Source organism: Orcinus orca, chromosome 13 (genome assembly GCF_937001465.1).
Source record: "Orcinus orca chromosome 13, mOrcOrc1.1, whole genome shotgun sequence".
NCBI classification, from domain to species: Eukaryota; Metazoa; Chordata; class Mammalia; order Artiodactyla; family Delphinidae; genus Orcinus; species Orcinus orca.
The window spans coordinates 70,923,325-70,941,753 of NC_064571.1; the positions used below are offsets into that span (position 1 = coordinate 70,923,325).

At 44.3% G+C, this 18,429-nt stretch overlaps 1 protein-coding gene and 1 non-coding gene across 3 annotated transcripts in view; one reads left to right on the plus strand and one right to left on the minus strand.

Moving 5' to 3' along the window:
- DPYSL5 (dihydropyrimidinase like 5) overlaps positions 1-18,429 on the minus strand; it is an 89,536-nt gene that overhangs the window by 25,084 nt on the left and 46,023 nt on the right. For both annotated transcript variants that reach the window (XM_049696290.1, XM_004268119.4), the window contains exon 3: positions 40-198. In XM_049696290.1, the coding sequence (XP_049552247.1) occupies positions 40-198 (159 nt within the window). The remainder of the gene's footprint in view (positions 1-39; positions 199-18,429) is intronic.
- On the plus strand, positions 13,797-13,904 carry LOC117200802 (U6 spliceosomal RNA). Its single transcript, XR_004482495.1, has one exon. It is a non-coding gene; the product is annotated as a U6 spliceosomal RNA (small nuclear RNA).

The window sequence follows — 18,429 nt, forward strand, 5'->3', positions numbered from 1 at the left end:
CACTGGTTCTTCTTTTGGGGTTCCACCCAGTGCTGTTACCTTGGGTGCCCACCAGGGGATCCCCACATGGAGGGCGTAGTCACAGCAGACCTTGGGGTCAGCCAGACCCCGGCACTTCTCGTAGGCATCCACAAGGGAGGTCTCCTTGTCAGGCAGGACATGGCCGATGATCATGGTGGTACCTCCAACTAGTGCTGCCTGAGGGAGACGGGAAAAGCAATCTCGTCACATCTCTACCCGCACCCAAGTCGTTGACGTGGGGACACTGGGTCCTCAGGTGGACCATCAGGACAGCCACAGACTCTCCCACACAAGAGGCTGGGAGGCCCAAGTGCAGCAATGTTTGGGAAAATGTAAGGAGCTGTCAACACAGGAGCCAGGGTGTAATCTTCATCATTACTGTGGACCCAGCACACAAACCTGCTTCTTCCTCATCTTGGGTTGCAGCTCAGTGCTTGGGAAAAACGACTTAGTGTGTTACCAGTGCCTATATTTCCAAATGAGAAGATTCCCCCCAGACAATTTCTGACCAACTTGAATATATAGATGATGTAATCAAATGTCTACCATAATGTAATATAAGTCTGTTTATAATATTATTTTAGTTACACATATATATGTAAACCATAGTAAAATGTTAATTTGACTATATTATTTTGTTTTATTCACTCACATTTCATGAAACAATTCTATTCAAAGTTTTTATAGGCATCTTCACATCAGGGTCTTTGTCTTCAGTTTTTCCAAGAACATTAACTTCATTTCCATCTGTCTTGTTTGAGATAGAGCATTTTAGGTCCCCGTACGATCTGTCAGTGAAAAAATGATCCTATCCACAATCTCCACGAGATACCACTTAAAAAGAAATCTTTAAAAGGTCTCATTTGCAATCACAAACAATGCTCCCAGGAATAATTACTAAATCTGTATTAAAGGTCTGCCCCCACGTACTTTTTTAAAAACCAGTTTGGTCGGGTGACCTCCATGAGCTTCCTAAACTAGCATTGACCAAAGGCTATTCCAGGCTAACGGGTTGTTCTCCAAAAAAACTTTATTAAAATAAAAATTGAGACAGGCCCCATAATATGTGAAACTTTATGAGGGCTTTGATATAGGTGACTCTCTTTTCCTGATGAATTAAAATTTGGACAAAACCTACTCTTTTATTTGGATCCCTACAGTGACTGGAATCAGCTCCAAGTTCAAGTCCCTGCTATGCCACCTCCCAGTTGGATAACCTCAGCCCGGTTACTTGACCTCTGTGATGCAAGAGGTCAAGTATGTTTTTTCTCTTTTTTTCTTTTTGCTTTTAAATTTTTTCATTTATTTATTTTTTAAATATTCTGTTACAGAGTCTTTACCTGTACCATGGGACCAGCTTCCTTGCTGGAGAGCTGTGAAAGTCAAGAGAATCATCACTTTGTAAAGTTTTGTCCTAATATGTGTGTTTCATTATTCAGAGTTTAGTTGTTTATCTCTGTTTTCTGTATGGGAGGAAAACAGCACAATGAAACTGTCTTGATGATTTCATGCTTCTCTATTCAGTTAAGTCATTGATGACGAATCAGAAATATTGCTGGAGAATAAGGGACTGAAAAAAAAATTAACTCAGCGGCCAAGCAACAGTTACAATGAAAGCTCTTGCAACACTGATTTTCCACGCTGACCCTGGCTGGGCGGGTGAGACTAGTGCCCTTGTCCTGGGAAACGCAGGGGCCTGACTTCTTGCATAGCTTAAAGTAACCAACAGAGGGTGCTAGTTCTGAGGCTCACACGCAGGAATTGTGATGTGGGAGATGGAGAGAAGGGGAAGAGCAGCAGATTGTAGCTTTACTAGCTGGCTTCTATTTCTGATTTTGCTGGATCGTGCCAGAATGATTCACCCTCGTAGCAGGTGGTTGTACTCTATTTTGTCCTGAAATGCATTTCTTGCTTTTATGTGTGGACACGGGGGTGTCTGGTATATTGGGATGTTACACACTAAATTGTCTTACTTCTGTGGTTCTAGATTGTTTTCCTTTGCACTCCCTCATCTGTCTGTAGACTTGCATAGAAGAAAAAGGGAATATGGAGACAGCACGGTAGAATAAGAGAGCCAAGACCATTCTTAGCATCTGTGGGCTTCTGAGAGTAGAAAAGGAGGTCTACCTGCTGAATCTCTAGTTAAAAGTTACAGGTCACGCTAACAAACTGTTCCACGGAGTATACTCTGTTCTCCTACTCTAACAGATATATGTTCATAATGACTCAGAAGGCCAGGCTTGAGTTCAGAATTCTCAGAATGCTTGCAGTTCTGAGCTACACTCTAGGGGATGTTGGCCTTCAGCCTCTGCGTCTGCCTCTAGCCCATACTCCCCAACTCCGGTTATGTGTCCTGCAGCCCCTGGATCTAAGCTCTGCTCACTCCTGCAAGATGCCACCCTGGGGCTAGGCGTGCACAGAGTGGTAGTCTGGCCCCCAGAAGGACAGATTCAGGCTAATGTAGGCCCTGGCAGTGCTCAGGCCCTTTGTCCGGGGATTCCAGGGCCCCAGAGTGTGGTCCAGGATTGGGACAGTGGGCTCTGAGCAGACGTGGGGGAGTTGCCTGTAGTCCAGAGCCCATGGCAGAGACTCCTCTTGCCTGGGTCCAAGCATAGTAACTGAGAAGTTCTGGACGGAGTCAGAAGCATCCGGCAGAGGTCCTGACTTTCCCAGTTGCTGGTTGTAATCCTGTGTGCCTGCTCTGCTCTGCACCTCACCGCTGGGGGCCCACAGCAGCTCAGGTGGCAGTGGTTGTGAGAACCTCCATAAGCTGGGAAGGGGCATACAAATATCTGGAAAAATCATTACTGCTGTTACCCCAGGGCTCAAAGCAAAAGTTTAATGGGATCAGTAAACACTTTCCCAGCTGCGGGTTCGGGATCCCAGACCGGATGCTGGATGCACTAGTGCTGGTTTCCTCCCAGGCAAGATGCACACAGAGCTGGCTTCTAAAATATGCACAGTTCCCACCCACGGGATGAATGCTGACAAGCTCAGTCCTCGCAGGAATGTGATATCACAGATGTGACAGACCTTTTTACTGTCATTCCACACAAAACAGCCTTGTGCAAATCAACAGCAGAGCGTGATGCAATCCTGTTCCGGAGGCTTTCAAAAGGATTATATTTACGATAATCAAAAGGAAAGGTGACTGTGTGGCTGCTGGATGTTCGTAACTGTCTTTATGCAAGAAAAGTGAAGCTGTGAAAGATCTTAAGAATCCATAGAAATGATGTTCATGGAGGCTAAGTCTTCACATGGAACAAGGGTGATGCTATAACGAGTGAAAAAGACAGAATTCAATAAGTGTACCCAAGATACTTAGAAGTATGTTTAAACACACACACACCCACACAAAGAAAAAAAAATAGAAGGAAATATACCAAAACATTAACAATGACTGTTTGTGGATGATGGGATTCTGAGTAATTTATTTTTTCTAATTTTCTGAAATTTATTTCATAGAATATATTACTTTCATAATACTGTATACATAAAAAAATTAATTTGGAGGAAACTAAAACTACTTAAAATTTAGTTAACCATGTTTATGTATTTAAAATACTTTCTTTTAAAGTTATGTATGAAGTATTTCAACCATACAGTAAAAGTACAGAACATAATACAACACATACCCATGAACCCACTACTCAAATTGAACAGATGTTAGCTTTTTACTGTATTTACCTTACATGCTTTTTAATTTAAAAAATGAAAGAAAATGTTTCCAATACAACTGGAGCCCTCCATCCTATTCCCATCCCTTAACCCTGAGGTTGATATAAATTTCTCCCATCCATGTTTTTATGCTTTTACTATATTTGTTTTGCAAATCTGAAAAATGTACACAAGTGGTATTATGCTGTCCATGTCCTTTTGCAACTTGCTTTTTTTATTTGACAGAATTAAGATTCATTTATGGAGACAGACACGACCATGGAACAGCTAACACACTAGGGCCTACTGGAGCCTGGTGGCTGACTGAAGTGGCCATTTATCAACCCAGGCCCTTATTTTTTGACATAAACTTCTGTCCCGCCAAGCATTCCCCACTGTGTATGTGGCATTCATTTCTATTGTGAATGTGAGACTTCACATCTCTCACTGTTAAGTTAATATGGACTTTAGGACCATTTGTTTAACCAACAGACGCAGCAGCATCATACACATTTGGCAGGATATGAAACATAATTTTACTATGTCAAAGGGTCACCATTATTTTGTTTTTGATATTTATGACATACTGCTGGGTAAATCTGGGTTTATTTGATGCCCAGTCATGTCACATCCACTTGTTCCCTAAGAAAAACCAGTATTCTTTTTTTTTTAACATCTTTATTGGCGTATAATTGTTTTACAATGGTATGTTAGTTTCTGCTGTATAATAAAGTGAATCAGCTATATGTATACATATACCCTCATATCCCTTCCCTCTTGCGTCTCCCTCCCACCCTATCTCACCCCTGTAGGGGGACACAAAGCACCGAGCTGATCTCCCTATGCTATGCAGATGCTTCCCACTAGCTATCTATTTTACATTTAAAACCAATATTCTTAATGGTAATCCATTTTATGTCACAGTTTCCAGGCATACGCTTGGCAGGAACTTGTACTGAACTCAACCTAAACCTGTTATTATAAATGTCATCTTTATGCTTCAGAAATTATCAGACCACTGTGGGCACATGGGGGTCTCCGTATTGACCAGGGACCTGCTCAGCAAGTTGGAAAGAAATTTCAGATATAGTTTATTTGCTGACATCACAGCGTTGGAAAGAACAGTGCATTGGCCCTTCCTGGTTTTGTCAGGACAAAGATCTTTGGAGAGTCATTCTTCACCATCTTCTACGTTGCTGCGGCTCTAATCACGTTTTGCTGAGTTCCCAGTAGCTATGTTTTTTTCTCTACCCCTCCACCCTGCTCCCCAAAGGGAAAGGCTTGGTTCTCTGGCTCCAAGGCCAAGAACCAATAGGTCAAGGCACAAACTTTGTACCCTGTTGCTGAGAAGGCACTTGGGCCAGAGCTTATCTGTGGGGTTTTTCATTAGGGGTGGCGTAGGGACTTCCTGGGAACATATTTTCACACTAGTGCTCAGAAAATGGGTGTGTTTGGGGGGAGGTGATTGGAATCATAATAGCAGGGTCTGGAGTATCTAGATGTATAGATTAAGGGCAACTCAATCTTCACAGAGGGAACAATCCTACACTGAGAATCAAATAACCAGTATTTGGATGTGCTTTGTAAACTAAGTCCAATGCAAATGTTTCGACATTTCTTAATGCAGTTGAGAAAGCCATCACTTGTTCAGATGGATCTGCTTCTCTTGGAATTGCTGAACCACTTCCTTTTCTTTTCACATTGAATGTATCTTCCATCTTTTATTCATACTCGCTCAAAGTAGAAGAGAAAAAAAAAATAACCAGATCAGTGGTTTCTCTCTTGCTCTGAATAACTTCCTTGCCCTTCAGGGATATTGTTGGCTGCTCTCTGGCCCTCAGGAAAGCCAGCTCTTAAGCAGCACCACTCCTTGGGATGTGAGAGACTCCCCAGAGAAGGGCCTGAGCATTTCGTCAAGTGAGATGATGTATGTATGGTACCTAGAACCATGCCTGGCACTCAGTAAACACCTTTCTCATCCTGAAACATACGCCCACCAGCCAACACCAGCTCCGTGGGTATGTGGCTTGGGCAGTCCCACAGTGCCCTGTGTTCTGACTGGCTCTGTTCTGGTTTAATCTCTGCTGTCATCTTGAAATTCTTAATAGTATTTAAACAAGGAGTCCATTTTTATCAGCTACATTGACCTGATCTAGGGAGATCACGCTCTTAACAGGCTTACGCTGGCTTCAATGCCAATTCATCCAGCTCACACTGGGGGCTCAGGATCCTGACCCTTTCTCCGATAATTCCCTTCAAGGCCGCTGGAATGCTGACCACTGCTCCAACCTCTTTTAGAGTCTCCCCAACACCTTTTATCAGATGCCCCTTTTCTCTGAAAAACAAACAAAACCACACAAACCCTCCCTGCAACCAGCTTTTCTCCAGGACACCAAGTGATACATGATTGTTCCTTGGGACCACCCACTGTCCCTCTGGCTACATACAGCTCCCAAGCCTTTTCTTGACCTGTTGAGCTCATTCTTCAGCTGACTGGTTTTTCTCTAAATTGCACATTTATAATTAACTGCACTTCTCAATTTCCTTTTACTTTTCACTCCTACCTTCTGGGTCCCAGCCTCTATTACTTCATCTAGGGCATGGTCCCACTTCTGACCTTGCAATGTAAAGCATCACCATGTCGAAAACTCACCCTTCATTCTTTGAATTTTCAGCAGAGGAGACAGGCAACATTCAATCTGTTATATACCTTGGGAAAAGGACATTTTCCCACACTTAACCTGCTTGCCATTAAAAAAAAATTTATTTACTTTATTTATTTATTTTTGGCTGCGTTGGGTTTTCGTTGCTGCACGCGGGCTTTCTCTAGTTGCGGCGAGCGGGGGCTACTCTTCATTGCGGTGTGTGGGCTTCCCATTGCGGTGGCTTCTCTTGTTGCAGAGCACGGGCTTTAGGCACGCGGGCTTAGTAGTTGTGGCTCACGGGCTCTAGAGCGCAGGCTCAGTAGTTGTGGCTCACGGGCTTAGTTGCTCCGCGGCATATGGGATCTTCCCGGAACAGGGCTCGAACCCGTGTCCCCTGCATTGGCAGGCGGATTCTTAACCACTGCACCACCAGGGAAGTCCCCAGCTTGCCATTTTTAAAACACATTAATGCTATATTTAGAGGCAAAATAGTAGAGTGACAAGAACCAGACTTTAAGGCAGGCAGATCTAGGTTTAAATCCTAGCTCCATCACTTATGGTTATAAGATCTTGGGCAAGCTATATAATTTCTTTGAGCTTCATTTTCCCCATCTGTAAAATGGAGTAATAATACACCCCTTGTGGGGTTACCATGAGGATTAAATGAGATAATGCACGTAAAGCACCTGGGACAGCACCTGCACAGAGTAGGAGCCCAATAAACACTAGTGATTTATACTACCATTATAGCTATTTTAGTTAATAAGCAATAAGCCTAACTGGTAGGTAGCATGAGTGTGCACACCGTGTTATATGTATCAGATGCTCCAGAAGAAGTGAGAGATAGAAGTACCTTAAGGCGCTTAGAGTCCAGTTAGCAAACAGGACGGGAAAAACGTTCATTTCTAATAGAAATGACTTCAAAATAATGAGAGTACAAAGCAGCACAAGATAACATTCCTCCATGGTGATGGCAACATCAAGGTCAACAGACCAGAGGAGGGGAAGGACACAGTAGGATGGGCGGGCTGAGAGCTGGAAGGGGGCAGGATGAGACACTCTGGGGTAGGAAGTGATGTGGGCGGAGCCGGGGACACAGCCAGAGGACAGAGAATAGATCTGTTTGGTCTTGACTGAGGCAAACTGTGTGGACCTTGATGAATTTGGATTCCATCAATCAGCAAAGTTTAGCAAATTGTGTGTGTGGAGGTGGTGGTGATGAGGGGGCTTTGGGAGTGTGGGGTTTAGGAGCACATTTACAGGGAGGACTCTGGTCACCCCCATCCCTGGACATGTCTGTAGTCACAGCAGGCTTCTGGGTATGAAAATCAGACTCCAGAACATGGCCCTGACTGCTCAGTGCAAAGTCGACTGCAGTGCTGAGATGATGGACCTCAACCTGCGGACTGGGGTGAATGACATATGGGAAACCTGTTTCGGGGAAGAAATGGCAGCCAGGTTTGATGACAGAAGAGGAGAGGATGTAAAGAACAGGGGAGGTTTTATGCCTGTGTGGCTGGAAAAATAGTATCAGGAGAGGAACAACCAAATTTAGGAGGGAAGAGAGTCTTTGGAAATCTTAATGCAGAGCTGACGGAGGGACCATGGGGCAGATGAAAATTGTTAATTATAACCAACATCCATTGAGCACATACTCTGTGGCTATTTAATTCTCACAACAGTCCTGTGAAATATGTATTATTGGGCTTCCCTGGTGGCGCAGTGGTTGAGAGTCTGCCTGCCAATGCGGGGGACGCGGGTTCGAGCCCTGGTCTGGGAGGATCCCACATGCCGCGGATCAGTTGGGTCCGTGAGCCACGATTACTGAGCCTGCACGTCTGGAGCCTGTGCTCCGCAATAAGAGAGGTCACGATAGTGAGAGGCCTGCACACCGCGATGAAGAGCGGACCCCGCTTGCCACAACTAGGGAAAGCCCTCGCACAGAAACGAAGACCCAACACAGCCATAAATAAATAAATAAATAAATAAATTTAAATCATATGGGCTTCTAAGAAGACCTCTGCTTAAAAAAAAAAAAAAAAGAAAGAAATATGTATTATTCTCCCCATTATTCAGATGAGGAAACTGAGGGTTGATATTCATATCTATTAGGCTGGGAAGGACGTCTCTTCCCATCCATTTAAGAGGGGGATGGATAGAGGAGGAGATGAGCTGAGGTGACATGGAGGAGAGCTGAGGGTGCCCAGGCCCTTGGTCCCAGACTTCTTAGCAAAACAGAGGAAAGGTTTTGAGAAAATTAGGAGTGTCAGTCTGAGCCAAGATGAGGTTTAAGAAAACTGTATGGGAAATGCACTACAGAATCCACGAGGGAGGGCTGAAGTAAACTTGCCATATTATAAGGGGTCAGTTCCATGAAGCCAGGAGCTGGGACGGAGAAAGCAGGCTGGGATTGCGGAGGGAGTGGGGAGTCCAGGGACGGACTGACAAAGGCATCCAGATGGAGGTCCAGCACAGCCAAAAATGGGGCGGGGTCCCAGAGCAGAGCTTGTCTGGGGCTTAGAGTGACACCTGAACTTTTATGTTTGTTAGAAATACAGTTCGATTCTCCGATGGTACGTGAAGGCAGGGTGCTCTGGTGGGAAAGGCCTGAACTCTGGAGCCTGGCACACCTGGGTCTGAGGTCTGGCTTTATCGCTGAGGAGTCCTGTGGTCTCGAGCCAGTAAGCTCTGGCTTGGGAGGATGGGGGCACCGTTCCTGGAAGGAGGGGTCCCTGGGAGAGGAGTGGGGTTGTGGTGGATGCGTTGGGTTTGGGGCAGGTGCACGGAGGTGTCTAGGCTGTAGCTGTAAGCCTGGGAGTCATCAGTGACAGATCACCTGGGGAGAGAAGGTGGGGAGGGGGAGAAGGCAATCTGGCATAGGATCCTGAGAAGCAACCACAGAGGAGAGGAGTAAGACAGACAAGACCACGGAAGGAGCCTGGGAAGCACAGTCAAGAGGCAGGAGGGAGAGCCGGCTGGCAGGGGGTTATGGAAGCCAAGAAAACCCTGTCACCAGCGTAACAATCTCCCTGGCTCACTGGCTTCAAGAAGAGCTGCCCTAGAAGTTAAGATGTCTTTGAGGGAAACCCAGGCTCCCCTTCCCAGATGCGAGCGTACCAGGGTAGCCTTCCGGTCTCAGGGACAGTGAACACATCTGCTTGGGAAGCCCTGATATAAGCCTGCCTGGCCCCTGCTCAACAGGCAGACCCTGGGCACACAGGACACAGCCAGCTGCAAGCACTGCTGAGAGAGAGAAAGGTAGGGATTCAGTGTGAAATCCCCATCTGCCCTCCTCCCTTCAGCCCCATCAATAAAGAACAGGCCTGACTGCTATGCTGTGGGGAGCAGCTGGGTCAGGCGCAGGTCAGACCAGGCTGTGCAAGAGCTCTTGCTGCCCCTTCCCTTCTGTGGCAAATTCCTGAAGACAAAGAGGTGCTGGCTGTCTCCAGGGCTGCTTGTGCAGTGGCCTTGTGGCAGGAAAGCTAATTGCAAAGGGAAAGATGGCTCCTCGCTCTGGATTCTCAACCCTGGAGGGGCCCAGGGCAGCAGGGGAGTAACCCCCACTATAGAAACTCTGGGATGAAACTAGACCCAGAGAAAATCTCCTGAAGGGATGCAGACCAACACAGAGACCTGGTCCCCACGAAGTGCTCCAGGAGAGGGTCACCTGCACAGCCAAGTGCTGCCCTCACCTAACCTTCACGACCACTGTGTTGGACAGATGTTTTCACCATCTCAGTTTTTGAGACATAAGCCAAGACTGGGATCCAGGTATTTTTATTCCAAATCTCATACTCTTCCGTAACCCTGAGAATAGATTTGATACCAACAAATAGCAACTAAGCAGAGAGCTTCATAGCCTGGGGCAATCCCAACTGCAGATCCAGGGTCTCCCACCTGGTATACTTAAAATAGACAACAGATAAGGAAGTATATACGTCAGCCCTAACATTTTCTCCTTTTAGAACTAGGAATACATGAATCCCAAATGGTGGGAGAAATGGAAAAGCATGCATGGTTCTTGTCATGAGACGATGCACATTTCTGTGGTTAAGACATTTCCTTCAAATCTGGGAATGAATTGTGTTAATTCCCAGACCCAACAGACTAGCGTGTCCCGGGGACACAGAAGCTAGCAAAAAGTGACACCACTCCCGCGGAAGCCATCGGACCACGGTGGCAGTTACCACCTAGGCTGAACTCATGTTCAGGAGAGAAATGAACATTTACTGACAGCCTGCTTTGTGCAATCTTCCTAATATTATTCATATTAATATCTTATTTGATCCTCAGAATGACTCTGTAATTTAAAGCAAGGACTCAAACAGATATCTGTATACCCGTGTGCATAGCAGCGTTACTCATAATAGCCAAAATGTGGAAGCAACCAAGTGTCTATCGACAGATGAATGAATAAACATAATGTGGTACATACATAAAATGGATGTTATCCAACCTTAAAAAAGGAGAGAAATTATGACACATGCTCCCACATGGTTGAAACTTGAGGACATCATGCTCAGTGAAATAAGCCAGTCATAGATGGACAAAAAAAAGTATGATTCCACTTCTACGAGGTATCTAGAATAGTCAACTTCATAGAGATGGAAAGTGTAATGGTGGCTGCCAGGGGCTGGGAGGAGTGGGGGATGGGAAAGTTAGTATTTACGGAGTACAGAATTTCAGCTGGGGAAGATGAACAAGTTCTGGAAATGGATTATTGTGGTGACAACGCTGTGAACGTACTTAATGTCACTGAACTGTACACTGAAAAATGATTGAAATGATAAATTTTACGTTATATATATTTTATCACAATAGAAAATTTAAAAATATATGACTCTGTAGGGTAGAGGTTACTCTTCTCGTCTTACAGATAAGAAAAATGGGGCACAGAGGAAATCATGCAGCCAGACTGAATGAGGGTCTATCTGCCGCTAGCACCCTAGGTTTCCTTTACATTATGCCACCCCTTCTAGAGCACAAGATTGCCCTGGTCTGACCGCGGGGCTCCCTGGCTCCAAGATTCCTCTGTCAAAGGATGGAGAAAATCCCAAGTGAAATTGGACCTAACTGCCGTTTAGAAACAGAGGGGTGGGTGTGGCTTGGGCTTGAATTACAGGGCTAAACCTGAGCATTGTGCCAACTCTAAAATTATGAAATGAGGGTCTCCAGGCGTCTCTCTAATCCAGAATGATTATCTTCAGTGCCGAGCATCCAATTTAAATCATTGTGTTTAATACAAAGCCACAGAACAGAGCAGCCTGTCTCCCGACATGTAGTTACCATGGAGACCGGAGATGATCCTCAGAGGGAGTTATGTGGCGGAGAGAACGTGGCTGCTAGCTTCTGAGAAGACAGGGGGCCGGGGAAACCGTTCTAAAATAAAGCCCGGAGACGCCCTTTGTCATCTTCCTCCTTAGCAAAGCCCCGTCTAATCCCAAAGCGGGAAAGTTTACAGATAAGCAGGTCATGACCATCTTTATTAAAAGTCCAGGCTGCCCAAAGAGGCCAGACCAGAGGGGTTTATCAACAATCCAGAAATAAACCACATGTAACCCGATCTGCTCTCCTTCCCTCATCTACTCCAGTGTTGGCGAGTCTTCATTTTGGTCCCAAAGCTCAGTGATAATAGTGCTATCAAGCTGCCGAGGAAGGCTGTCCTGAGGCCGCGCTAGGTGCTGATGCTGGGGAATGAGGAAGGCTGTCCTGAGGCCACGCTAGGTGCTGATGCTGGGGAATGAGGAAGGCTGTCCTGAGGCCACGCTAGGTGCTGATGCTGGGGAATGAGGAAGGCTGTCCTGAGGCCGCGCTAGGTGCTCATGCTGGGGAATGCGCGCTGGCGTCTGCTCTGGGAGGCAGGGAGGCCTATGCCTGTACTTGCTAGCTTGGAAAGGCATTTCACTCCCTGAGACTCAGCTTCTCCACCTGCAAAGGAAGGAAAATAAGGCCTGCCTGAGGGGGGCTTTAAAGATCACGATACGTGTATAAGGGATACAGAAATGCTGGGCCTGACAGGGCAGTGCAGCCCTCCTGGAGGGGACAGTGGCTGGAAACGTAGCTGCAGGTCCTACGCAGAGCCATGCACTGCCAGATGCCACCTGGGGGTCTGGGAACCCAGAGCCCGTCAGAGGCTCCACACGCTCCAGGCTGAACACTGTATTTTCCACACAGCAGGAAAAGTAGACTCTTTGATGGGCCACTATGTCTGGGGCTTAGAGATTCAGAACAAGCGTGCTCTCCCGAATATAAGTCCTAGTTATCTTAAGCCTGGCAAAGTGAGAGTCAGGGCACCAAACCAGGAAAGAGCTACAGCCCAGGCCTGGTGGTAACAAAGGGTACCAAACAGAATGGAAACCTGACAGAGGGAAGGGGAGAGGGTGGCAACAGCTCAGTGGTTAGAATTTCAGGTCATGTAAGTTTTATCCTAACCTAGTCCGCTCAGAACTCCCCGGCCCACTTTTGTTCTCCATTGACTCTAATTGTAAGACAAAGAGGGGTCAAGAGGAAGCAGAATGAACTCTTCCCTATGACATCATCACAACTTATTATACATAAAGATATGGGTCATGTGAAGAAAATATATGGAGATCAATATGTAGCCAAGTATCATGGAACATCCTCATGGACCTCATCTGAACCCCCAGCACTCAGTTAAGCTCCTTTTAACACACACACATCACAGATTTTTTTCTCTCCAAATAACTTGAGAAAATTCTAAAGAAAATTCTTAACTTTCCAGGCTAACAGAAAGGGACCATGCTAAGGGCTGAGAATGTTTATCAAGTGCTTGGTTAATGCATTGAGTTTACTGTTCTCTTAAGTTTTTGGTTTACAGCCTGCACTAAAAAAGTTTGCTTCCAAGGATACAGAATGGCCAAAACAACTTTGAAAAAGAAGGACAAAGTTGGAAGACTTACACCACCAGCTTTCAGGACTTAACTCTAAAGCTATCCTAATCAAGACATTGTGGTATAGGTGTAAAGATAGATACATAGATCAAAAGAACAGAAAGGAGAGTGCAAAAGTAGACCCACACATATATGGTCAACTGATTTTTGACAAGGGATGATCTTTTCAACAAATGGTGCTAGAACAATTGGATAGCCATATGTAAAAAAACTGAACCTCAACCCTTACTGGATACCATGTATAAAAACTAACTTAAAATGAATCATTGACCTAAATGTAAGAGCTAAGATTATAACACTTCTAAAAGAAAACATAGGAGAAAATCTTAGTGACCTTGGATTTCACAAAAATTTCTCAGTTACAGCACGAAAAACAAACTATGAAAGAAAAAGAATTAATAAATTGAAGTTCAAAATGAAAAACTTTTGCTCTTCCAATGACATTGTTAAGAAAATGAAGAGGTAAGTCATAGCCAGGGAGAAAATGTTTGCAAAACATGTACCCAACAAACGACTTGTAGCTAGAACATATAAACAACTCTGACAACCCAATAAAAAGAAGACAAACAGTGCTCACTTTGGCAACACTAAATCTGGAACAATACGGAGAAGATTAGCATGGTCCCTGCACAAGGATGACACACAGATTCCTGAAGCATTCCATATTTTTCAGTTGTAAGGTAAATAAGTACTAGGGAAGTAATGTATGACATGATAACTATAATTAACACTGCTGGATGTTATAGGTGAAAGTCATTAAGAGAGTAAATCCTAAGAGTTCTCATCACAAGGAAAAATTTTTTTTCCTTTTCTTAAAAAAATTTATTTATTTATTTTGGCTGCACCGGGTCTTAGTTGTGGCACACAGGACCTTCACTGCAGCATGCGGGCTTCTTAGTTGTGGCATGCATGTGGGATCTAGTTCCCTGATCAGGGATCGAACCTGGGCCCCCTGCATTGGGAACGTGGAGTCTTACCCACTGGACCACCAGGGAAGTCCCTCTTTTTTCTTTTCTTTTATATTTATATGGGATGATGGATGGTCACTAAACTTATTGTGGTAATCTGTTCATGAAGTATATAAGTCAAATCATTATGCTGTACATCTTAAACTTATACAGTGCTGTATATCAACTATATTTCCATAAAACTAGAAAGGAAAAAATAAAGATTTACCTATTCTTTACATTTCATAAAAAAAAAAAACAAAAAACAAGACCAATGACTCAAAACATAGGGAAAAGATGTGAACTCTTCACCAAAGATATACAGAGGGCAAATAAGCACATGTAGAGACATTCAACACTAGGGAAGTGCAAATTAAAACCATAGTGAGCTACCACTGATACATCTGTCAGATGGCTAAAATTACAAAGACTGACCATAACAAGTGATGGCAAAAATGTGGAGCCTGGAAGGAACAGAAAATGTTACAACCACTTTGGAAACCACTTTGGCAATTTCTTAAAAAGCTAAATGCACACCTACCATATATTCTAGGCGTCCCACTTCTAGGTAATTACACAGGGGAATGTAAGCATGTGTCCACACAAACACTTGTACACAGATATTCATAGTCGCTTTATCTGTAGTTGCCAAACACTTAATAATGCTAAGTCAGAAACCAGACCAAAAAAGAAATACATACTGTATTTTCCATGATATAAAAATGTGAGAAAATGCAAATTAATCTATAATGACAGAAAACAGATCAGTGGTTGCCAGCGCAGGGAAGGATTACAAGGGACACCAAGAAACTTTGGCTGGCGGGGGGTGGCGGTGATGGATATGTTTATTATATTAATGGTGATGGCTTCGCAGTATCTACATATGTCAAAGTGTATCAAACCATACACTTTAAAAATGTGTGGCTTATTGTATGTCAATTATACCTTAATCAAGTTGTTTAAAAAAAAAGCATAACACATAGATTAAAAAAAAAAAAAAATAGTGGCTTCCTGGGCTACCCAATCATGACCTTCTTCATTCTGTACATACTCTTCCCAAGAACAGAGTTCACCAACATTCATCAAGCTTAATTTTATTTTTAAATATTGAGAACACTGTAGAGAGCTTAAATCTAAAGAGGAAAGGTATTTATAGATGAGGGGTTGAATTCATTAATCTCCAGTGGCACTTCCAGCTCTAAAACTGTGTGCACGAGTGAGTGCACGTGTGTGTATGTGAGAGTGCGTGTGTAAGTGTGCGACTGTGAGAGTATGTGAAAGTGTCTAAGTGTGTGAGTGTGTGTGTAGTGTGAGAGATAAACATTTGTGAATGAGGGACTTCCCTGGTGGTGCAGTGGTTAAGAATCCACCTGCCAATGCGGGAGACATGGGTTTGGTCACTGGTCCAGGAAGATCCCACATGCCGCGGAGCAACTAAGCCCGTGCGCCACAACTACTGAAGCCCACGCACCTAGAGCCCGTGCTCCGCAACAACAGAAGCCACCGCAATGAGAAGCCCGCACACCACAACGAAGAGTAGCCCTGACTCGTCACAACTAGAGAAAGCCTGTACGCAGCAACGAAGATCCAACACAGCCAAAACAAACAAACAAACAAACAAACAAAGAACCACACTGGTGAATGAGAAAGTTCTTAACTATAGCTGGCCTACAGCTTTATCCTCACATAGTCACTAATTAGGGATCCTTACAGCACCTAATTTTTAATTAACAAGAAATAAAGAAGGATCAGAAGGAGAGAAAAACATGGTTGGCTACAGGGATAACCTGAGGGAACAATGAGGCGGAAACCACGTAAGGAAGAAGATACAGCGTCTACACACATTTCTACCTGCCAGTGAACCATTCTAAGATGTGTACCTGACATTCAACACAGAAATATGGCCACTTCAGATAGGAGGCAACCTCAGTGAGGAGAAGAGATATTTTCAACTGAGATTTTTGAAGCCTTCCAGAAGGCCATATTCAAATATTTCTTGAAATATTAAAAAGTATTCAGTCTTTACGAAAAGAAATAGGAGGAAGAAAAATACATCATTCATATACTATATGTCTCACTGAAGTATACATACAATACACGATGTATTTTTCTTCTATCTTTTTTTTAAACCCCAGAGATGCTGGATGAGAGTATAAAAGCAGAGCTAGTATGAGGTATGAAAGGTTTCCAAGATGCTTGGGTTTAATCACAAAGGGTACATTTATCTCTATTCTTGAACCAAAGGTTTTAAAAAGCAGTAATCTCTCTGTATAGATCAATTCTTTGCAAACACTCTTATTCTAGGAAATGAGGAGCTGCTTGGTCACCATAGGAGATTTTTTTCCAATGCTAGATGTAAAAATTCGTAAGAAATGATAGATCTCTCTTACATTTGTTCTAAGAAGAGTCAACCTGGCCTACATGTTGGCCTGCCAATTAACATAGATGTACAGTGAAAGTTGCCAGCAAGGTTTTGTTATACGAGATACCTGATTTGAAGCAGGACATTTTAAAATAGCTCCTGCTACGTGCTGAGTTTATGACTGGATATTTCTGTTTTTAAGAGAAAGAAAGGAGAAAGAAAATTATCTAGAAGTCATCACCAGTACTATTTAGGCTCCATTTGAAACCTATAACACACACAGTCAACCCTGACAGTAGAGACAGAAACCAATTTTGTAATTCCTGTTTGATGTCTAACACTTTAATACGTATGCCTGTGAGGAAACTTCACAAATGGATTTTTCAGGGGTTGGTCCTCAGTCATCACGATCTATTTATTTATTTATTTTTATTTATTTATTTATTTATTTTGCGGTACGTGGGCCTCTCACTGTTGTGGCCTCTCCCATTGCAGAGTACAGGCTCCGGACGTGCAGGCTCAGCGTCCATGGCTCACGGGCCCAGCCGCTCCCCAGCATGTGGTATCCTCCCGGACCAGGGCACGAACCCGCGTCCCCTGCATTGGCAGGCGGACCCTCAACCACTGCGCCACCAGGGAAGCCCCATGATCTATTTATTTAACAAACACTCATATAGTGCTTAGTAAGCACCAAGTACTATTTTTTAAATATATTTTTTATTTTTAAATTTTTATTCATTTTTTATTTTTGGCCACGTGGCTTGTAGGATCTCAGTTGCCCAACCAGGGACTGAACCCTGGCCACGGCAGTGAAAGCACCGAGTTCTAACCACTAGACTGCCGGGGAACTACGAAGTACTATTTTAAGTTCTTTACCAGTAGTATCTCAACACACATAAAGTATTATCATAATCTCCATTTTCCAGAGAAGGAAACTGAAACACTGAGAGAGATTAACTCGTCCAAATCACACAACCAGTAAATGTGGAGCTGAAATTCAAACTTTGGCCGTCCACTCCAGCCTGTGCTCACGACTGCTACCCTATGTAGACATTCATCCATTTCTTGAGCATCTATTGTACTACATGTTTTAATCTTTGTGAGTCTGTGGTGAGTCACGAGTTAAATATAAATTGTCGTCTCTGCCCCTCAAAGTTTTCAATCCAGCTGAGAGACAAACTTTACATAGGAAACAATCTGAAAGCCCCAGGATGACACTTTATTTCAGCTGAGGCGAAAAAAGTGGATCCTGGGGCTGAATTAGCTGGAGGAAGAATGTGACATGAGCTTGGTAGGTCGTGAAGGCCTTCTGTGGATGGGTGGGAAGGGATGGCAGGAGGGAGCATGGGACATTCATAGCGAAGGGGGCTGAGAAAACCCCCTTCCTGATGGATGGGCACATATGGGCAGTGAGGATTGGATGGAGAGGGCAAGGTCAGATGGTGAGCTGCCCAGGGTGAAGACCTAGGACTCCAAACTAGACAACAGGGAGCCACTGCAAGTTCTCAAGCAGGACATGACCCTGCTGGCAGAGCCGAGGACATAGGCAGCACGGGCACTAGATGGACAGTAGAACAATCTCACTGCAAAGCCAAAGTGGGTGGATCAAGTAACCCAAGAAACCAGACAGAGTCAAGGCCAGGCCTAGGGTGGAAGCAGGCACTCAGCCTGGGGACTAACAGTTATCATGCACGTGCTCTGTGCCAGGCACTGTGTGAAGTGTTTTTCATGCATCAACTCATTTAATCCCCACAACAACCATTTGTAAACGGTAAAAACTGTCAGCTCTAAGGCACTGACATCAGTGTTATTCCTCTAGGGACGGTGGTGCGTTATAAAGCCGCCATCTTGGGGAGGCGGAGAGCTTACTCTGCTGTCTGCCTGAT